The 23918-nt window shown below is 41.8% G+C and overlaps 1 protein-coding gene across 4 annotated transcripts in view; it reads left to right on the plus strand.

Moving 5' to 3' along the window:
• The first annotated feature begins 1853 nt into the window (after window positions 1-1853).
• The window catches only part of clstn1 (calsyntenin 1), a 92100-nt gene continuing 70035 nt past the window's right edge, over window positions 1854-23918 (plus strand). For all 4 annotated transcript variants that reach the window (XM_060938387.1, XM_060938389.1, XM_060938388.1 and 1 more), the window contains exon 1: window positions 1854-2089. In XM_060938387.1, coding sequence (XP_060794370.1) covers window positions 2008-2089 — 82 coding nt within the window. In that variant the 5' untranslated portion in view covers window positions 1854-2007. The remainder of the gene's footprint in view (window positions 2090-23918) is intronic.

Genomic DNA, 23918 nt, shown 5'->3' on the forward strand with positions numbered 1-23918 from the left:
CTAGGTTCGAGCCCAGCGGCCGGCGAGGGCCTTTCTGTGTGGAGTTTGCATGTACTTCCTGTGTCTATGTGGGTTTCCTTCGGGTGCTCTGGTTTTGCCCACAGTTCAAAGATATGCAGGTTAGGTTACTTGGTGGCTCTAAATTGACCATATGTGAGTGTGAATGGTTGTGTGTCTCTATGTGTCAGCCCTGCGATAACCTGGTGACTTGTCCAGGGTGTACCCCGCCTCTCAGTCAGCTGGGATAGGCTCCAGCTTGCCTGCAACCCTGTAGAACAGGATAAGTGGCTACAGATAATGGATGGATGGATGAATGGGGCGGCATGGTAACATAGTGGTTAGCACTGTCGCCTCACAGCAAGAAGGTCCTGGGTTTGAGCCCAGTGGCTGGCAAGGGGTGGAGTTTGCATGTTCTCCCCGTGTCTGCGTGGGTTTCCTCCGGGTGCTCCGGTTTCCCCCACAGTCCAAAGACATGCAGGTTAGGTTAATTGGTGGCTCTAAATTGACCGTATATGAGTGTGAATACGGTCAATTTAGAATCCAGGGTGTACCTCACCTCTCGCTCAAATGGCCCTTTTCCACTAACCTTTTTCAGCTCACTTCAGCCCGACATGGCTCGCGTTTCGACTACCTCAGAGCAGCACGACTCAGCTCGCTTCAGCCCTACTCAGCACCCAAAACTCGCACGGTTTTGGAGTGGGGCTGAAGCGAGCCAAACCGAGCCGAGTGGGGCTAGGGGCGTGAGGAGACACTCCCCTGTGCACTGATTGGTGAGGAGGAGTGTCCTCACATGCCCACACACGCCCCGCGAGCACGCTGGGATCTGTAAACACCGTAAACCCGGAAGAAGAAGAATTACGAGAATTTCTGAAGCCTTATGCGCCTCGCCTCATCTATACGCTCTTGCCAGTATCTGTTGGCGTTGTCGGTGACAACAAGCCACAGCACCAAGACCAGCAACATTAACGACTCCATGTCCTCCATGTTTATTGTTTACTATCCGGGTCGTGATACTATCCGGGACGTTTATTGTTTACTATCCGCTTAAAAGGTCACTGATGTCACTGTTTGTGCCGCCTAACGACATCACGTGACATCCACCCACTTTCGCTAACTCCACCCAATGTGTCCACCCACTTCCAGCCAGCACGGTTCAGCGCGGTTGTAGTCGAAATGCAACTCCAACAGCCCCACTCAGCTCGACTCAGCCCAACTCAGCACGGCACGGCTCAGCCGCGTTGGTAGTGGAAAAGCGGCAATAGTCAGCTGGGATAGGCTCCAGCTTGCCTGTGACCCTGTAGAACAAGATAAGCGGCTACAGATAATGGATAGATGGATGGGGAAGCATGGTGGTGTACTGGTTAGCACTGTTGCCTCACAGCAAGAAGTTCCTGGGTTCGAACCCAGCGTGGGTTTCCTCCGGGTGCTCCGGTTTCCACCACAGTCCGAAGATATGCAGGTTAGGTTAACTGGTGGCTCTAAATTGACCGTGAAGGTGTGCGAATGGTTGTTTGTCTCTATGTGTCAGCCCTGCAATAACCTGGCGACTTGTCCAGGGTGTGCGACCCTGCAGAACAGGATAAACGATGGGTGAATGACACAGCAATTAGGGCAGCATCCCACCCTGGAACACCCATATGGCCACGCCCCTTAACCCCATAGACGTCAATGTAACACAGAACTAAATACAATATTTGCACAAAGATGTAAGGCTTGTTCCATACCACAGTCTGATCAACATTAACGGCTGCGTTGCGACTCGAGTTTTAGTCAGCTCGTGCACCGACAATAATCGGCGTGACGTCACTCACGGGTCGAGCTGAGGGAGTGCGAGAGACGAGAGCGCGCACAGGGATTGAAGAGGCAGAGCTGCGCGGCAGCCATCTTACAGCTTTCACCGTCAACCGAGCCACATCTCCTGGATATTTCTGTCACAAAGGCGAGGTGTACGAGGAAGAAGGAGGCTTTTTCCAGCTCCGTTTTGTTCATCTGAAGCCAAACTGCGGGATGAGGAAGGGCAGGTCCAAACCTCTGTGCTCAGCAGGCGGACTGCTCCTCGGACTGTTATGCGCGGTGCAGGCAGCCAAAGGTGAGCTTTAATCCAGAGATTTACCCTGTTCAGAGATAACCGAGGGACAAGTGAAGTCTAACTGGTCGAAACTTTGGCTCTGCTAAAAATAAAGGCAGTTTATGTTAGGACGCCGTGGTGTTGGTGTTTGTAGCTGGAGAAGGTGAGCAGTGCAGAGATGGATGGATGGATGGATGGATGGTGTCTCACTGCTTTTGAATATATGTGTAAATATATATAAATATCTTCCTTTCCTTGTTTCCCCCCGTGTTTGTGTTTAATGGGCTTGTTATTGAAACGTCCGTCCTCATCAGTGCGACACCAACAAGCGCCGCCAACACCCTGCGCTCGAGCGGCTCGCGCTCTCTCTCTCTTTGTACACGCGCAATCCGCACTGTCGCAAAAAAATATCTAATTTGTAGCCGAATGCACGGTCCGTTTGAACAATGTAGCAGCTTGTTTACGACACTTTTTAACTTGTAGCATCGTTTTAAGCTCGAGACGTGCTGTCGGGATTTAATAACATTGCGCACCCTTTAAAGGCTTATCCCTCACACGCATTGCAGAACTTGTGAGCAGGATTTGTAAAGCATGTATAAAAGTTAGTTTCTGATGATGATGATGATGATGGAGGAGGAGGAAGGAAGGATAATTTTCACAAGGCCTTTGGTTGCAAGTGCACACGCATCAACACACCCAACAGGAGTCAGGACGACTTCTTCATCCATCCATCATGTACTGTAACATTTGCACATTTTTATGGTTTTAAATCTGCAAAACAAAAATATAGGGTCACTCACTCAGGAAAAAAAAAGGTACGAAACTATCCCCTTTCCACTGGGGTAGAACCTTTTGTGTACATTTTGTACCTTTTTAGTACACCTCGTATAGTATAGATCATGGAATATCTTTTAAAAAGGTGATTTATGGTCCACTTTTTTTAATTGTTTCCAAGTGAAGGAGTATATACAAAGGTATAAAACATATTAAATTTTGCAGGCTGCTGCTGAGCAGTTTTCCTGACGTAGCAGCATGTGCACCCACCGGTTCGTTTTATTTTACCCTGAGAATCAGGACATCGTCATAAATCAGTCTAGTGTTGGAACGTTATACATTTTCCTGCTTTAAACCTACAACTCAAAATACAGTGTCCTTTAAAGTATTGAAAATAAGTCCCCCCCCCCCCCCCCCCCCCCCCAAAGACATGTAGCATATATGGTCTCACAAGGTTATGTATGGGTTCTACGTGTCAAATTAAGATAATGTATGGCCTGTACATGTCACGTTTCATATTATCCCAAAGAACAGGCAATGCAGTTTTGAACTGGACCCATTGATGCAGCTTGCCGATAAACGGGTTAAAGGGTGGCAATAATTGTCAAACATGATGTAGTTGCTATGTGCGGCAGCTGGGAATGCACAACCGGAGTCAGGAAACTGGATAAAAGCTGGGTGGTGGTGGTGGTGTGGTCCTGCCATGGCACTGGTGTTGAATAAGCTTCCAGTATGAGATGATGTTCCTGGGGTATTTCCATACAGGATGTTTTTAAGTGTCAGATTTATCCTTCCTGCATAAAAGAAAGATGAAGGTCATGTTGTGGGCTTAGTGAGTTCAACAGAGAGCACGGTTTAAAAATATGCAGGAATGAAAAATTTTAGATTATATTATTAGAGCAGACAGTAATCCTCAAGTCTGTTGCCATGAAATGTCTTGCATATCTGTTATTTATTCGGCATAGAAACTAGCCTTAGATTGTCTTGTTGCAGAGAGATTAACAGCGAATAAAATAATGATTGCAAATCCACTTGTAGCCTTACAGTTTCTAAAAGGTACAAATTTAAAAAAAAAAAATTATAAACCAGTACTTGCACATTATTATTTGCCATTTGATTTTCAGTGCAGAAAATAAATACTATAGGTGTTCTAAAGGGCAAGTTCTTAGCTTTCATATATTTATCAGTCACAAGTTATTCCACAAAATCGAGTCGTACATGAGCTAATAGCCGTGTTGGCTGTAAGCCATGTATGACAAGATTGAGTGGAATAACTATTTTGTTATATCCACATTCACTGGCCTTTGAGAAACAGAGCAATTTTATTTTTATTTTTTGCAAATTTGACAACTTTTATACAAAGCATCCGACAAAATAATTTCTGCTTACAATGCAAACAAACCAGTGAAATGATGGGAGCAATTTGAAAAATGTGGTAATTCTTGAAAAATAAAAAAAGAGACTTTTTTTCATTTCATATTTTGTTGCTTTTTGTATTTCTGGGGGTTTTGTTTTTCGAGTAGTTTTTATTTCATCCTCAGTTGATTCAGCAACATGCGCTGCCATTTTGTTTTTCTCTTCTCATGGTATATGAGCGGATATCCTAGTAGTAGAGTAGCCAATCAGAACATGTGAATGTGGATAGGATAACCATTATTCTCCAGTCTTTACACCAATCATAAATCTGGCCATTCAGCAACACGTATTTCGTCTTTTAGATTGTTGCTTAGTCTCTGCTTAGACATCGGAAACTTCTAGATTTTGCTGTCTGTTGTGCTTTGTTTAAGGATGTCCTACCCTTGATGGTTTTCAGAGACTGTTTGACTAAAGCTGTTTGTTGTAGCACACCTGCTCCCTTTCCAGCTGTTATCACTGGAGGAACACGTGAAGTTAAATCCAGGCCTGCCACCAGGTTATGCTTGTGTTTTGAATCTGTTTGCTTCCTCTATGTCCCTCCCTTGCTTTTTGTTTTGTTTAGACACAATGAAAAATAATCTTTACTAGCCACAAAAGACTGTCTGTATAGTGTATTATTCAGGCCCTTTTCTGTTCATGTAAGAAGCTGATGCTTTTTATGGTGGTATACTTTTTCATACTGTTTTTCAAAGAGCATTGGTCCTCTGCCACCCTAGTGAAAGTACAGACAGTTCCCGGGGTATTGAAGCTCAATAAAAGTCTACAGCATGCACAATTTTTTTTATTTATTTTTTTAAAATCTAACAGAAGTGGCATACTTCTATTATAATATGATTTTATAACGGCATTACTTTACAGAGCATCAGAGGCTAGCTGATACATATGGGTGTTTTGTTGAATTAAGCAGTTGCATAACTTGCTTAGTCATGTTCAATGATGGTTTGTCGTGATGTTTAATTGGAGAGCTTCTCCCTGTCACTAATTTGATGTTACTATTATGAAACCCTTATGGTTATAACATGGCCTCTCATCGTGGTGCATATTAAGGCTTAAGGCCTGGTCCCACAATAACGATAACTATAAATAAACCAGTCCCCTGCAGTTTGTGGCTGGTGCTCACACTAGACCGATAATGATCCCTATAGCCCGGACCTGGGTTTATCCGTATGGGTGAGATTGCTTCTGGAGCCGTTTTTCCAGGCCTGGACCTGATCCGATAAAACATCTGACTAATCAGTTAATTGCTTACATGTTGTGATGTCTGAGCACGTGCTTTTTTTTTTCTCTCTCTTCGCCAGGCACCTTTGTACATACTTGTTGCATCATGAAGTCACTGAACACGTGAATTTCATGGAAAAAAAAATACAAAGCACGGATCTTTTATTCATGGATATGTGATTTTCCATGAAATATTAATAGTAAATTAATAAAGTAAACATATAAATGCAGGTAAGATATTTTAATTATGAATTTCAGCAGTCCAAACATTTAATTGTTTTAGGCTACTTAAAGGGGAACTGAAGTCATTATTTTAAACTTGCTTTATTTATTAATTCACGTGTTTATTCAATTACGTTTTCAGTTTTAGTAACCTTATATCGTGACTTGTATTGGCAATTAAATATTATACTTGTCGGCCTATTCGGTTTTTAGCCATGTTGAATTGAGTTCGTTTGGTCCACGGCAGGCGTCGCTTATCCGCGCGATCTTCACGAGACTTTGAAACGTGAAGTGTCAGTGCTGCCATTTCGAAAACCGTTTTCCAAACGAAATATTGCGCAAAAACGAGTTTAAATGACGATTACTGCCTACCTTTTTCAAACTTTCCTGATTGCTATCCAGGGTTTTTTCTAGAGAAATTTAGTATGAGGGCGCTCACCATGGCGAGGGAGCGAAGGGGGGGGGAGATGGTGCCGGTTGTGCCCCCCCCCCCCCCCCCCCCCCCCCCCCCCCCCGCCGTGCAAAGCCTTTGAAAAATGCTCCAATGGGACATTCTGAGTATCTGAGAGGGAAATTGGAACAAATTGTCTGTCAACATTGAAAAAGAAAGAAGTAATCTTCTGCCCCAGACAGTCTTTGGCTTTCTTCCGCTTCGTGCCGCGGGACGACATCTTTAAATGCCCAAGTGTCAACAAAAACAACTTGCGAACTACTTCTGTCAAAAGCTCCCGCGCCAGTGGGTGAAAGGTCATTCAGTCTCGAGAAATCTCGCTCTACAAGTCAGCTGACCTTGTATGTAACCCATGTCAAATCTCGCGAGGGCAGCCGCGACAAGTAAACAACTAAACAACATGGCGCCTCAGTCTGGAAAACGCCAATTCGGATTGTTTTTGCACCGTCTGGCGGTGTATCTACTATGATTGGAATATTTTTGGAGCAATTATAACGTATTTGATGATCAGACACATTGTCACGTAGTGTTGCTGGGATGTTTTCACGGAGTCGGTAAGGGGGCGCACGCTGAGAGTAAGAGGGCGCAGCGCCCCTGTTCCCCCGTTTAGACGAAAGCCTGCTATCAAAACAAACAAAACTTCCGGCTTGATTACATCAGCATTCGAAAGAGGGTGCGCGTGTCTTTTGACAACGTTGGCAGATGTTGGTCACCACTGTACGTTTTACTTCCGTCCTACGATGTCTCGCACAGGTCTCAACAAATCTCGTTTATGGCCATTGCTTTGACATATGGACTGATATCTTACAGAACATATTTCAAACACTCATAACTTGCTATAGCAGCGACAATAGTGATCAAAAATGCATTCCTATATTTAATAAAATGAGAGAATTTTGATGATAAATTTGCCTACAGTTCTCCTTTTAACTTTTTTTTTTTTTTTTTTATCCATGATGCATCACCTGTATGAAATCGGTAACCAATCTGTAATATGCCGAAACGTCCATGACCAATCCGTAAATTATTAGTATCTGTATTAAAATCCGTAGCCACTTTGTATTTTGTATCCTTTTTATTATTGTGATCTATGCATATTTTCGCTACGTTCACACTGCAAGGCTTAATACTCAATTCCGATTTTTTTTGTGAAATCCGATTTTTTTTGTGAGGTCGTTCACATTAACAAATATATGCGACTTGTATGTGATCCTCAGTATGAACGAAAAGCGACCTAAAAGTGTTCCGCATGCGCATTGCAGGATACGACGACGTCACACGCAGTGAGCATGGCCAGTGTTTACGGAAGTAAAACCGCCCGGTTGCGGTATGACCCATCCAATCTAGCTTGAATAGCTGCATCCCCCCAAATGGAAATCAGCTCCCTAACCTCTGCGTCCTTCCATTGAGAAGATTCAGAACCTTCACAGCCCGAAGCGTCCCTCGCATTAATGTCATGCGCAGGGGCGCAGATACGTTTTTTGAACTGGGGGGGACAAAGCTGCCAGCAAACCAACCCCAACCCCGATATGCCTGTCAAACTTGTTGTTAGTAACCATAGCAACCAAGCTCGAGCTCGCAACCTGTGCAGTCTGCGCAGCTCAACCAACCGAATATCAGTCTTTGTTTTATGCGAGTTGTTGCAACTGTATACACTGCCGTGCACCTCAATAAACCGAATGGTAATTAGTCTTTTGATTTTTCCGTGAGGTTTGCCTTATGCAAAGAAAGACAGCATAGACGTTTTTTCCTCCCTATAAATGGGGGGGACCGAACGAGGTGAATTTAAATCTGGGTGGGACGAGTCCCACTCTCTATCTGCGCCCGTGATTATGCGCCATGTTGTTGTAACTTTTTTGAGAGACCCGCTGCCTACTTCAGCGCAGAATAGTGACGTTTGTGGCTTGTTGATGACGTGTAAGTCGGATGAATGCGACCTGGCGGTTCAGACTGAAGTCGCATATGAAAAGAGCGGATAGGAATCGGAATTAGGACCACATATCCAAACGGCCTGGGTCGGATTTGAAAAAATTGGATCTGTGTCGTTCATATTGTCAATAAAAGATCGGATACAGGTCACATATGGGCGAAAAGATCGGATTTGAGTCACTTCAGCCTGCAGTGTGAACGTAGCCTTTGTCAACCACCGGAGTGGTACGTGGGTTGTTTTGGAGTCCAAGCTGTACAGCATGACCCGGAATAACGTGCTATTGCTTGGAAAAAACTTCCTTGACTATTCCTAAGTTGCATGCATCATCCTAAGTGACTGCTTCAGACTGGAACTAAATTCAGGTACAGTATAGTCATGCTTATAGTTATCGGTGTTGTGGGACCGGGCCCTTAACCCTGCTAGCCCATTTATACCAGCCATTCCTGATAATTTTCCTCAAGTAATATCATTTTGGTTGGCTGGTGTTTTTTGAACCCCATCTTCACATCATGTGGTTACAGGAATGAGTTGTTTTTACTACAGTATGGTCACTGGCAGATGTTTACTGCAATGGTTCTTTGACAAACCATTGCCATAGAGCTAGTACTAGTGGTCCTATCACATTTTTGCGATGCAGGTCATGATCATGATGTATAGGTTTGCTAGAATCTGTCAGTGATGACAGTATTTTAAAAATACGTTTTTAAAAATTATTTTGATGACACTGTTAACAAAAAGTAATACTTGACTGATTTGATGAGAGCATTTGTTAATTCATTTGTTAGTCTTTTTTTAAAATTCTTTTTAAAGAAGTCGAAAAAGTAGAAAACTTCAAATCAACCGATTTCAGACTTTAAAATGATTATTTTAAAAAAAGTTATTACAAAGATATTGCAGTATCTCATAAGTTTCTTGTGCTGCGGTTTATCATTAAATCTACTGTGCCATCCTATCACCTAATTTTAAGAAATGTCAGACTGAAGACGGAGTTAAAAAAGGTATTCAGACACTTCCGATGTTAAATAACGTTATTAAAACTTTGTCTTAGGAGCTACGTTTTGCAGCAGAGCTCTTCCTTCTGTAATAATAAGACAAAGCAGAAATAAACCTCAATCTTGGGGTATTTTGCATTTGTAAATATCAGTAAGGACTAATAATGACTGCATCGTGTATGAGCAGGCTGCTGTTTGCATGGATATTACCTTTTTGCTGAATACTGAATTAACGTTTCAGGTTGAACAGGTTTTTTTTTTTTTTTTTTTTTTTTGGACACCATTAAGAAAGGCTGCTGTAAGTTGTTTTGTGCGAATGTGATTGTTTGTTTGCCAGAGTAACTTTTTCATAAAAGCGGAGATGACCTCCAGAATCATGATCAGCATCATCACTGTGACGGATTTGTCGTTTAAGGTTAGAAAAGTGTAGAATCGTATCACTAAATATTTGCGAAACATGACGAAGAAAGGCGGCACAATGGTTAGCGCGGTCACCTCACAGCAAGAAGGTTCTGGGTTCAAACCTGGCGGCTGGCTGGGACCTTTCTGTGTGGAGTTTGCACGTTCTCTCCGTGCCCTTGTGGGTTTCCTTTGGGTGCTCTGGTTTCCTCCAACAGTCCAAAGACATGCAGATTAGGTCAACTGATTAAACTAAGGTGGGGTTTACATTAGACCGTATCAGCGGATCATCAGATTAACATTTTTAAAACGATTAGTGTGCACACAGCAACACCAATACACGATTCGCGTGCACACAGCAACACCAATACACGGATACGCTCGGCTCCGCAGGCATCCTGCGCTCCAAATCACTCCGCCCTGAACAGCGAGTGCCCTCTGGAGGGTGCGCACTCCGGCCCTGCGCAGCTCATAGAGCGCGCGAGTCAAGTGCACAAGCAGTGATTCGGGACTGAGCCGCTGTGTGTGTGATCCCAGCGCATATCACTTACCACTTGCAAGTGGAAGGATGGCAAGCCTAAAGACAATCATAACTACACAATGGGCAGTATTTGCATCAGTATTTGCAGTATTTTCATACTTTTATACTCTTTTTAATGAAAGGTGATACAAGGCGGAAGTCCGCGCCGTTTTTCAGCAGTCGCGTCACATGACCAACGCCAGCGAATCAGGAAGGTGAATGTCACAGTGACGTTGTCCAATGACGACGCCAGCTAGAGCTCAGGACAGCGTATCCGTGTATTCTCAATGTTTACACAGCACCGGACCAGACACGATCTGGATTGAATACGTGGACGCTGGCGGATTCCCGTTTCCCGGCGTTTCCAGGCGTTTTAATGTAAACGGACAGTGCATCCGCGAAGAAAACGAGACAGATACGGTCTAATGTAAACTTGGCCTAAATTGCCCATAGGTGTGAGTGGCTGTTCAGCTCTGCGTTAGCCCTATGATAGACTGCTGACCTGTCCAGGGTGTACCCCACCTCTCACCCAAAGTCAGCTGGGGTTGGCTCCAGCTTCCTCCACGACCCTGATGGATAAGCGATATAGATAACAGATGGCTGAATGACGATGAAACTGGATGGATATCAGTGCTCTGATATTTTATGATGCGTTCTTCCATATACTGTTGTAGTCTACATTTAAATTATGAGACATTCTCGGCTGACGGCGTTCCTGCTGGATTTCCCCCAGGAATAATCAGGAAATTAATTTAGGTGTTAAAATGCCCAGTCATCCCATAAACAGCAGAGTCTCAAACACTTAAATATTAGCCAATGCATTAGTCTGTTGCTGATGATGGACTTGGCCTGGTTTTGCCTCACTCATAGTTTACTTCTCAGTATCTTTTCTAGAATCTTCCCCCAGCTCTTAAGCAGTGCAGAACTTTTCCAACTTTGCGATAAACAGCTTCATAGTCAGCATTTGTGCCCTCCAGGCAGACTCTTTGCCTGTCTCAGCAACTCGCGCTCTGGGGGGATGCTTTGTACGATGCAGCTTCTCCTCCACACGGCATGATGGGTAACGTCAAAGCATCCCAGCTGCTGAAATCAACAGCCCAAGTGCCAATCAAGTATTCATGCTGCGGTTATGCTTCACTGAAGGTACCCTTAATAACACCTCGTTGTTTCTGCTCCATCATTCATAATCTAAAATATAAGCCAGGGGTCGCTCATTAGACCTCTCCGCAATGCCAGGGGAATGAAATCTGCCTCGATGCTGGATGGAAATGACAAAATATGGGAATATCAACGTGCTTAAAATTCAGTTGGCAGCTTTGGGAAATGTGGATGTGAATTAAATTGGTGTTAGTAGGATTCAGTAAAGCGTGATAAAGAGCAAGGATTTTTTCTTTTTCCTGCGACGCTCTCCTTAAAATGTAACACTGAAGGAATAGAGAAACGACTCCTCTGGTTTTAAATTAAAGTACTTTTCATATCTGAGAAATTAATTTAAATAATGAGGCAATTTTATTTTACTGTATTCTTTATCAGGGTAAATAAACCTTTTTTTAATAATGGTGTGTGTGGGTTGTTTTTTTTTTTTTTTGTCTCCCCCCCCCCCCCCCCCCCCCAAAAAAAAATGTCTCCTCCTCTTTCTCCTGGTAAACTGATGAATATTGTATCTGCGTATTTCAAACTGTGCACCAGTTTTTCGCTCTGTTTCTCTCAGGATTGAAACTTCAGAACAAAGGGCTTCTTGACCTGAAGTTCAGATCTGCGTGCTGGAACAAACACGTCACAGTGGGCCCACTGCTGGTAGCATATTAACTCGGTTCAGCATGCATTCCGAGCTAAATCCTGAATTCCACAAATGAGGCAAGTGTTGCAGGAGTCATAACCTCGATCAGCTGTTTTTAAAGCTGGTCATTTCTCTGCTAAGCTCCTGCTGGGGTTGGGCCCATAGTTGATATCCATGAGAAACATGTTCAGCGTTCACTCACCCTACTGAGTGCTGAATGGATTCACTGCTGTTATGAATGGATCATTTAGGGTTGAATGTTGTTAATTATTATACATACGGGCCACTGTTTCCATGGAGTAAAAACATGTATTCTATTCCCTTCTAGCGCGTTTATTGATGCCATGCAATATTATCATATCACTTATCCTCCATGTATTACGCCATTCTCCCCAATGGAGAATGAGCGTGCAATATTGTTATAATATTGTACGTTGTCAAGACAACACGACGTCACACGCGAAAATCAAATGACACAACTTTTCTGTTGCGCATGCGCAGCACAATCATCTCTTTGTCGGCTGGGAGAGAGAGAAGACGGGGTTAATTCAGTGCTCAGTTTAAGCACTAAATAAAAAAACTGGAACTAAAGACGCGCTGAACACCCGAAAGGCTACCAAAACTTCATTTATATGTTCTTCATGTGTATTTACAAGAGAAAAACACACGAATGGACATCAAAAAAGAAACACATCGGAGACGTAAAACTTCCGCACTTGCGAGTGACTGTAACAGTTTGTAAATAAAAATGGCTGCGAGGTTTGCTTCATTAAAACCCGAAGATGGAGGCCCAATCCCAATTCTAATTTCTACCCCTTCCCCTTCCCCTTGGCCCTTCCCCTTGAAACTGAGCTACAAGGGATAGGGCTTGAAATTCAACCCCTACGTATTGGGATAGCCCTTCAACGATCGCATACGTCATCGCGTACCTCCGTCAGCGTTTACATTAGCAAAACGCGACCAAATGCGTCATTGGCTGCGACCAGCCGCTACAGTCAGAGCCAGAGGCAGAACCAGAAATCTCTGCTGGCAGGGTGTGATTTGTTAACTAACACCACTGAATGGGATATCTTTGGTGCTTCGTGCACCACATCCGACAGAATGAGGTGTCAGAACACTCATGTAAACAATAAAAGCGAGAATAACAGAACAAAACGTACGCAGTCAAGCAACCGAAAACAATACTCACTCCCAAAGCTTTTTAGCAGCAGCTTGGATTTCAGAAATCGCTGCTCATTCTCAGCTCGAAAGCGAATCAAGCGGCGTGTTTCCTCTGGATAACAACTTAAAACACGTAAATAATGGAGAAAATACATTTATGACAATCTTTCGCCGCGGGAACCGCCATCTTTCTGAAATCCGCATGAAATCTCGCTGAAATCCGCATGGCATTGTGGGAAATCACTCAAACCCCTTCGTTCAGAGTCAGCTCCAGGAAAATCTCCGTTTGGAGGGGTACAGAAGCCCTACCCCTTCCCCTACCCCTCCGCGTTAACTGGGATTGGGATACCCCTACCCCTTCACGTGAACGCGCAAAATGGAGGGGAAGGGCCAAGGGGTGAAATGGGATTCGGCCTTAAAGAGAAAGATGTGCTGAACACCTGAAAGGCTACCAAAACCTCACTGGGTATTCTTCATGCATATTTACAAGAAAAAAAAAACATACCAACGGACATCGAAAAACTGGAAGAGAGCAATAGCAGAAATATAAAGGTCTACTTGGAGGTGAGGAAAAGTGACAGACTTTTAAAAAAAAAAAAAAAAAAGGACTTCACTCAGCGAAGCCCTTTTGTTTTGAACAACTGCAATGTAACAATTAACTACAACCAAAAGTAACCGTGAACTTGAACTGTCAGCCTGGATATAGCTTGTAAAGAAGTTGGGTTGTTCACATGTTTTGGACTTGTACCCTTTTTTTTTTTTTTTTAATTGTTTGACTTTGTACATGAACATTTTTTTAAATTCTATTCGATCAGAATCAGCATTCAATATTGGTAAGTTCCCCCCTCCCGTTCTTAACTTTCTAAAATCTATAATCGTTCCATCAAATGTGTAGTAGTAGTAGTAATAATAATAATGGCTTTTTTGTGGTATATCAGATATTCCATTCAGCTAGCATGATATTGAACGAGTTGAAGACGAGTCACTAAATGGGATATATCTGATATACCACTCAAAGCCAGCCAATATTAAAGTGTATGAGGTGTACTCGTGCAGCGTAAATTGTTGATTTTAAACATAAAAATCAACGCTAACACTATGGATATCACGACTCTGCTGGTCTTATTAATAGTGACCTGTTTTTTGTGTTCGAGTTTGCTGAAGGGCTAGAAGCAGGATTGCTTACTGCAGGAGCTCTAATGGATTGTGCTCTGCATAATGACTTTATATTTTAGCGTGTTGTTATTCACTGAGAGTAAGGAGGGAATGCAGAGAATTTCTCATTAGGCTGATGGTGAAACCTTAATGATGAAACATTATAGAAGGGTAATGCAGTTAATACGTGCCTTCAGTTGATCTTCACAGTGGGCTTTGAGTCTGCCTGACCTGTGTTTCGAGAGACGTTTTTGTTTCGGTAATATGTCCCTTTGCCGGTTCGTGCTCGAGTACGTCAGAAGCAGTGATTGTATGGGAACAGGTAACCAGAGAGCCATTAGCTACAGCTAAGAGGTGTGTGTGAAGGAGAGTGTGTTCCAGCCACAGGTGGGCTCAAAGCGAGCTCTGTCCTGTGTGGCCCTCTCTCTCTCACTTCACTCTCACTGGCTCTTTGTGTGGCTCGAGCAGAGCCCAGATTGAGCCCCATTCATAACCGCCCTGCCCCCAACCCTCCTAAAAAAAAAAAAAAAAAAAGTCTTTGCCTTGTTGTCTGTGTTGTGATTGCTGCGGTGGACAAACAGACTGTTCCTTGAGTACATAGGAACCCCCTGCCTGGCTTTCTGAGGCCAACAACTCCATGTGAAGGAGTTTTGGCTTGATGCCTCATTTCCAGGTTTGCCTCTGAACAGTGTGCTCTGTGATTGAGAATTGCAACCCGTTCTTCGTCCAAATGCAAACACTTAAGTGTGGCTGTCCATTAAAGGATAAGGCACCTTTTGTACAAAATCACCACAAATGGATAGATAAATATATAAAGTAATCGATCATGGAATTTATAGAGAAAGAACAGACCGCATAACAGTATCTTTTAATAATATGGGCTTGCGCTGAGCTCAGCGAAGATGCGTTCCGCCATATTGATCTACTGCGTGACGTCATGCGGCCCACCGCTGAAAAGAACTCTTCAGTGCTTCATGGTAATAAGGTAAAAAACCAGTACAATCGCTTCTTCAAAGTTTCACCAAATGGTTTTATTTATGCAACTTAAAGCTCATAATACTGTATAACTTTGGTCGAGTAAAAACACGGAGCAAAAACATGGCTGAATCCTGAATGACTCCTATTTGGATTTGTCCTACCAAGCCTACTGCAGATGCGTGAAGCGGCTCGGCTCGGTTTTCCCTTTCGGGCGCTCTCGTTTTCTGTTAGAATTTGGTAAAGAAAAAAAAATATATATTATTTACCAGCTTACCGGGTCCATGAACATAAATCTGACAGCTGACAAGGTCGGGATATAAACGAATCAAATACAAGCCACCTGCCGGGACTCCTTACTCAGTGCGTTTACATGCACATAGAGAGAATCGAATTTCTGCCGTTGCTCGACTGAAATCGAAGTTCAAAATGCCATGTATACACCTTAATTCGGCTGAAATTGAACCGAACTTGATTTCTCGGAATCGAGCTACACGACCTAGATTATGCGATTTCTGCCGAGCTACTTAGTGCATGTATACCCTATCGAGCTACGTATTCGAGCTACTTACTTCAGCACTGCCCCTTCCGGAAGTGACGAGTGACGAGACCACAAGCGGGAAACACAACAGCCTCGGTCGACATGACAACGAATCATGACAACGGCATGAATCTTTTCTTTTTGTGGCATTGTTTGCACTGTTAAAATTTAGCTCACTTACTGTATCACCAAATACATCTGTACAGCTGTTGCATAGCTGTGAATTGTGTACATAAACAAGTCATTGTATTTGTGTGTGTGTGTGTATATATATGTATGTATATGTGTGTGTGTGTGTGTGTGTGTATATATATGTATATATATATGTGTGTGTATATATATATATACACACACACACACACATATTATATATATATATGTGTGTGTGTGTATATATATACACACACACACACACATATTATATATATATGTGTGTGTGTATATATATATATATATATATATATATATATATATATATATATATATATATATATATATATATATATATTGTGTGTATATATGTCCAACATCTGAAGAATGTCAATAAAAACAAAACAATTGAACTTTTTGTGTGTTTATTAAGACATAAGTTAAATTGTAAGCAAAAAAAAATTTTTTTTTTGTAAGCAAAAAATGGACTTTAGAAAAATATTATTGTGCAAAATAAGTTGTCTTACAAAACAGTGGTCTGCGCCGGACAGTTTGTAGCCATACAGTCTGTTAGAGCAAGCCTAACAGCTTGAACACGGAACTTCCAGTGTTGCCAGATTGGGGGGTTTTAAGTACATTTTAGCGGATTTGAACATGTTTTGGGCTGGAATACGTTAGCAGTATCTGGCAACACTATAGCTCTTCTTCATGACGACAACTGGAAGTGTACCAACACGATGGGGCGTGTAGCGCCACGTGTGGCTCGGGTGCACAATGCACCTTGCACAATAGCCCGATTTCACTTGTGCATGTAGGATTGGATTTCTCTGGCACCCCTGCTGGGACCCTTTGCTCGATTACCGACAGTAGCTCGATTTGGACGTGCATGTAAATGTACTGACTGTCATCACGGTGATCTGTCTGTAAACACTGTTTTCATGGGCCCAGTGATGTCACAAATCAGAGGGAGGCGCATTAACGAAAGATTCTGATTGGTTTATAGTTGCCCACAATCTCAAAATGGCTGCCTCCTCCAACTTCGGCTCCTCTGTGTCAATTCATGATTTCAAAGTTAAAAATATTTTTTCATGTTCGATATATAATGGAAATAATTAACGGAATTGATTACGTATATATTTTTCTCCTATTATACACACTGTACAAAAGTTGCCTTATCCTTTAAGGCAGCGACCTGTTTGCATCCTGGTTTACTGGTGATGTGCTTGCCTTTAGAATTAAAACTTTAGAGATTTTTTTTTTGATCAGACTAATTAGCAATTCCTTGTGTGGGCCTTGAACAAACTTGTTGTTTGGGAAAAAAAAAAATCAGTGTGGGTGTTGAGCAAGTTGTGCTACATGGTTCATCAGATAGTCATGTAACCTTCTGGAGGCATGATCAGTGTAGGAAGACTGTTTTTTCTTTCCAGCATACATAATAAATATTGCATTTTTGTGGTAGTAAAGGTCGTATGGTGGCCTGACTCATGTTTTATTTGGAGTTTGAAAGGTCTGCTCCTGAAGATGGGCTATCATTGAGTCGCCCTGGGTGCTTTGTGTGCAAGTAGCTCTTTGTAATGCTAGATTTGAATGTCCTATTGTGCTTTGCTTATTCTCACGGGAAGGATTTCAACCCAAGAAAGCCGTCAAACCGCAGTTACAAATTTGTCTCGAATAGAGGGCTTCTTTGTCAAACCATTCGTAGTCTTAACGACCCTGCCATCAAGATGCAAATTTGGTCTGTTTCCCGAGTACGTCAAGGTGTAGATCACCAGGTACTCCCCCCCCCCCCCCCCCCCCCCCAGTCCTGCTGTAGACCGAATTGATTCCAGTGTGTGAGATGTCTCCGCTCTTTGCACTGAAGGTGTGAACGGGAAGACGTCATGGGCGTTAATTGGCTGTGGTAGGAGGATGATGAGTGTCACAACGCAGCGCCTGTGCTGCTCTGACCAGAAATAGCAGATCATAACCAAGTGATTTTAAAAACTGCCAGACACTGGACTCTCTTAATGCAACCCACAGTCCTTCATTAATAATGCAAAGTTTCTGCACAGAATGGAAGTGAAGCTGATGGACTTTGTGATAAGTTGTCCTCCAAGGACATTTACATGTAGAATGGAGTTTAAAAATAATTTGACATTTAAGTCATCGATCACGTTGTATGATTGTGTACATGCGAGTTCAAATCAGAATTATGTTATTAGCCCAGTAGTATACTTGTATGTATAAGGTCAAATGAACGATACATATGTTATTTACCAGCTGGGAGGTCCATATCGTGAAATACCGTGACCGAGGTCACGGTATTTCACGATATGGACCGACCTTAATCTGGTAAATAATATATATTTATTTCTTTACTAAATTCTAGCAGAAAACGAGAGCGCCCAAAAGGGAAAGCTGAGCCGAGTCACCATTTTGAATCCTCATTCACGGCTGTAATGCAAATGGCTTTCTCCTCGGTATACAAGTGCACTTCCATAGTAGGAAAAAAAACTACATTTTGCCGCCTATGCAGTCCCCTGTTTTATACAAATAGGGGTCATTCAGAATTCAGCCATGTTTTTGCTTGCTGTTAGCAAGTTAGAGATTTTTAGCTTTCTCCTGAAATGTTTTCTTTTATTTCTTCTTCCTCAGGGTAGTAAAACTCGCTTTCACTGTGAAGACTGTCGTTATCGCTATCCATAATGTAAAATTAATGCTATTCTCCTGAGAAATGCTGGCAAAAATTTATAAGATTTTTGATAATCTTATAAAAAAAGATAAATGTTGACAAAAAAATGCTACTATGTTTGTTGTGAACGAGCGAGTCGCCAGAGGTCCGTAACTGGGGTCCATACTGTAGGATACGGACCCGCTCGCCACCCAATCAGAGCGCAGGATTTGGACCGCGAAAAAAAAATAAAGTATTAAGAATATTTTTTTCGAACAGATACTTTTTATATAACACATGCAAATATAGCCCTATTCACACGGGATAAGTATTACCTATGGACCTCTGGTAATTCGCAATTACCCCCGCACCTCTGTGTTATTGTGTGGCGCATTCGGATGGGATAAGCAAAAGTCTGTAGTTCACTGAATTTACAGACATTGTGACCGGATGTGTCGTAAGTTCACAACATCCTGTTTCGTCTTGTAGACAGGAGTTCTTGGAGCTGTTTCTGCTTATCTGGTTCAAATACGGGATAGGCCTACTACCACTTGCCCCTGAAATGCTGTTTATCAAAATTTCGCCCGTATCCTCCATTATTCACTCCAGAAAAGTACAAGAGACACGCGTTTAATAATTACAAACACAGACATGCGCATTCACACGGGACTTGTATTACCACTGGACGTCTGCGTTTTGCCGAAACACAGTAGGTAATTCGCGGCAGAATTATTACTTGGCAAATTACGGACATGGCGCATTCGCACGGGACTAAGAACTCGGACATTCTCTGTAATTATTCCGAATTACCAGAGGTCCACAGGTAATATTTATCCCGTGCGAATAGGGCTTATGTCACGCCATAGGATTTTTGTACTAGATGTTCTGTTTACAGAATGCGTAGAAACGGTGTTGAAAAGCGCTCAATATTTTGCACCATTTTCACTGACTGATTCAGTAACCATCAACGAATAATCACCTCAGTAGCGCCCCTTCAGGACACTTTTAATATCATCCACGAGTGTGTTGGACTGAGGCTGGTTCTAGACGACTTGAGACAGGGGCTCGTTTTAAATGACTATCGTATAATTACTGTCCAGAACTGGAAATAAGTCAACACTTGACAGCGTGCATTCATTGTACATGTACTGACTGATTCTGAGTCTGGGTTTCCATGTTTTCAACACTGCACGTTCAGAGGTTAGAAAGAAGAAAAACACATTTTATGACTGACTGACCCTCTTGTATCAACAGTTCTAGCTTTGTTGGTAACGTTTTGTACAGGTTAAAGTTGGTCCCATGTTAGAAACATAGTATCGGCGACTAATATTCTGACATAATATCCTGTAGGGAAGCTACTGAGGTGATCAGCCAGCGAAAACGGTGCGAAATTTTATGTGCTTTTCAGCACCGTTTCTGTGCATTCTGTAAACGGAGCATCTGTCTTTTTTTTTTTTTTTTCTTTTTTTTTTTTTAAAAACAACCAACCAAAAAAAAAAACCTGTGGCATGAGACGCATGTAGATTTGACATGTTTACAGAGTTATTATACGATACCTGACTGTAAAGTGCAAATTTGCAAGTATTCTGCTTTAAGGGTACATGCTTTAATGAATATGCTACAGCAGGGGTTGTCAGCTTGTGGGCCCAGGTTCAAATGCAGACCTGGTAAAGCATTTTAATGGATCAGACCAAGCACTTGGAAAAAATACTGTAGCAGAAACGATGGAGGAAAAAAAAGCTGGCTTAGATGCTAGTATTTTAAACATGAACCATCACTTTTTCTATTTATTTAATTTATTTTTAAAATAAAGTTTTCACATAATTTTTATCCCCTGCTGGTCAAAGGGGGATTATGTCGTGGCGATGTCTGTCCGTCCGTCCCGGGAAGGGTGCTCACCTTCTGAAATCAACTCCTCTCACAATTTTTGGAGGAATTTCACAAAACTTGGCAGGATTCTTTGTTCTATGTCGGTAATATGCATATTGCAATTTTGTTAAATTGGGTCTCATTTTACCAGAGTTACAGCCCTTTATTAACAAAATTATACTTTGACAATTTCATGAGGGTGTGTTTTCCTGCTGAAATCAACTCCTCTTACAATTTTTGGAGGAATGTCATGAAACTTGACAAAAGGCTTTGCTGGATGTCGGTAGTATGCATTTTGTTCAATTCGGTCACATTTTACCAGAGTTGTGGCCCTTGATTAACAACCTTGTACTTTCGCAATTTCATCAAGGTGCATGTGCCTTCTGACATCAACTCCTCTTACAATTTTTGGATGAATTTCTCGAAGCTTGGCAAAAGGCCTTGTTATGTAATGGTAATGCGCATATCGCAATTTAATTTCGTTTGTGAAAATTTTCCCAGAGTTATGCCCTTGATTATTCACAAACTTGTACTCTGGCAATTTCATCAAGGTGTGCTTGCTTTCTGAAATCAACTTCCTTGACAATTTTTATTATCCCCGCTGGCTGGAAGGCCTGAAGGGGGATTATATCGTGGCGATGTCCGTCCGTCCCAGGAAGGGTACTCGCCTTCTAAAATCAACTCCTCTCAATTTTTGGAGGAATTTCACGAAACTTGGCAGGGTTCTTTATTATATGTCGGTAATACGCATGTTGCAATTTCGTTCATCTCAGTCGCATTTTACCAGAGTTATGGCACAGTTGCCAGCGGGGGATATTGTGCTCTCGGAGCACTCGTTTGTCGATTGTGGCTTTTTTTTTCCTCTCTTTTTCCTGATTAGTGAAGTGATAACGTCTTAAGTTTTCAACTAAAACCGAATATTTAAAGATGATTTGGATGGAAAAGTCTGTATTTATTCTCTTCTTTAAGTTCAAAACAGATGTCTCATCTGTTCAGAGCTCATGGCTCCAGTCAGAACTGGTAACGTGAAACGCCAATGTTTTTTCACGATCACTTTTTAAATTGATGTCTTTTATTTATAGCCATGAACTAATCACTAATGCTTAAACATTTAAAAGGTAACTGCTTTCACCGTTCATGTTAGTCACCTCTTATGGATGAACTTTTTTAAGCAAGGATATATATACAGCTGGACATTCAGTGATTGTAGTTGAATACTCCTGTGCTGCAGAATCTTGCGTAACCCTGAATTCATCGTGGGCAGAAATGGGACACATAAAGATGTCAACATTCAGTGTGTAAGTGAGCACAGTTTGTGTGTACGTTGATTCCTCCAAGTGCCTTTTGGAAAATGACTACATGCATGAAGTCTCGTATCACATTCAGGACTCGTAGTTTATCGTTTTTGTATTTAATTTATGAATTGAGAATAAAGTGTGCTATAAATTGTATGCATTTACTCCGAGTCCTTTCAATACATCAATTGGTTATATGTTTAGCTGAAAAGTGTATTCAGGGATGAGTTTTCTAGTCTGGTTAACACCAGACCATATCACAAGTGATATGTCTTTTCAGATCGGAACGATTGTGCAAAGCAGCATGGGATTTCCCAGGCTGAGTTTTCCGCTTTTCGGCGGATTTCCGCTTTTTCTGAGTAAAAATCAACCTTTTTTATATTATGCCAAATCCGTTGAGATTTTTTTTTTTCATTTATTGAGGGGGGTTGGGGTATGTTCCTTCGTGATACTCAAGCATAATTCATTCCTACGATGATGTTACATGTTTACATTTTCACCATCTTTAGTCTCGCTAAGTCTCGCGGTAGAATACGTGTTATCTACAATGTAATTGGCCAAAACATCGCTGGCGAGAGCATGATAGCCAATCATAAGTTCTTACAAGAGTGTGGGAGAGAACAAAAGCCAATCATAACAGTTCTTACAAGAGTGTGGGAGAGAACAAAAGCCAATCATAACAGTTCTTACAAAAGTACCCGCATCTGTTCTATTTTATCGAAACTTGCACATGTTCATCGTCGCTGCTCTTCAAAAATACGTTTCTCTTTTGTATCGGCTTTTTTACTCAAAATGCCGAATACAATTGACAAGCGAGACGAAGCGAAGGTACGTGAAATCAATGCTGGTATAAAAAACAGAGAGGACTGACAAGCTCTTGTCTTTGGCCAAAAAGCTGAAGTCGAAATGATCAAATGAAAATGAGAAGTGACTGTGAACTATAAATAATTGTATAAAGTGTACATAGACATTTATCCCATAAACTTAGCATTCGTTTGATTTAGTACATTGAACATGTATATGATGGTCAGTAAATCTGAATTAATGCTGACAGTTTTGAAAACTTAAATATTTCAAAAGACTTTTTGAAGAAATCATATGCAACTAATGAGGACATAGGGAGAAAAGGTCAGTCACCCTAAAATTTTATTTAATATATGAACATTTTGATAATTAATAAAAAGTTTAATGTGAATTTAGTTTGTCGTTTTTGTTGATCATAAATTATAACCATACCCTTGAATGTAGAATGTGATTTTTATCTTGAATTCAAACAATACTCCTATTGATTTTGAAACATATTTTCATGTAAATATATAAAAAAGACAACAGATATATATAATATATTTTATCTACTACAGCTCAGATTGCAGGTTTGCAAGGCCTTATTTTTCAAAATTTTCCGGGGGGGCATCTTCAAACCCCCCCGGGCTTCGGGCGCCATCTTGTTTTCTGCTTTTTTGATGACCACCCACTCTCATCCCTGTGTATTATGTTTCAACAATGGACTTCAATGATGAAAAGTAGAACGTGGGTTTCAAAATGGGATTTTTTTTTTTTTAATTTAAAAATCTTGTGTGTGTAAATTATAATAAAATCTGATTAGTATTCAAACAGTAAAATTTGTGCTGACTGCCCAAACCAAAGGATCACTGCTGCAAATTTTTGTGCTGTGATTTCTTTTCATGAAGAGACCAGTGGCTTGACTCTGTAACCTCTGCCTCCTGGTTCATCAGTCAACATCATTTAACACATGTACACACCACACACACACACACACACACACACACACACACACACACACACGGAGTTGGATGTCTGTATGGCAGCTGGTTCTGGTCTGGTTCAACTATGCTGCAAGGTAAATTGCTGTACTTGGTTGCAGCACTTAAAATGTCTCTTGGGTTGCATTAATTGTGTCTGTTTCCTGTTGTGAACGACTGTAGATAATTCTACTTGGGCTATATGGTCCTAATTACAGAAAGCATACAGTTATCCACAAAATTCATTTACATTTATTCAATAACTGCTTTATCATGGATCCGGAGCCTGGGCATGAGGTGGAACTGCACTCCAGTTCATCACACAAAACATTCCCCCATTCACTCGTAGGGGCACTTTAGCAAAGCCAGTCCACAAACTGGCATGTTTTTGAAGTGTGGGAGGATGCATGTTGTATTGTATTCAGCTAGATGTTGTAACATGTAATTGCTGATCTCCATCCAGGGGGAAGCCCCTCAACTGAGGCCCTGTCCACACGGCAAAGGATTCAGGTGAATCTGATAAAATTGTTTATCGTTTCGGCCTGGCGTCCACACGGCACCGGCGTTTTGGGTGCCCCAAAACGATATT

Source organism: Neoarius graeffei, chromosome 13, assembly GCF_027579695.1.
Source record: "Neoarius graeffei isolate fNeoGra1 chromosome 13, fNeoGra1.pri, whole genome shotgun sequence".
In the NCBI taxonomy this organism is placed as follows: domain Eukaryota; kingdom Metazoa; phylum Chordata; class Actinopteri; order Siluriformes; family Ariidae; genus Neoarius; species Neoarius graeffei.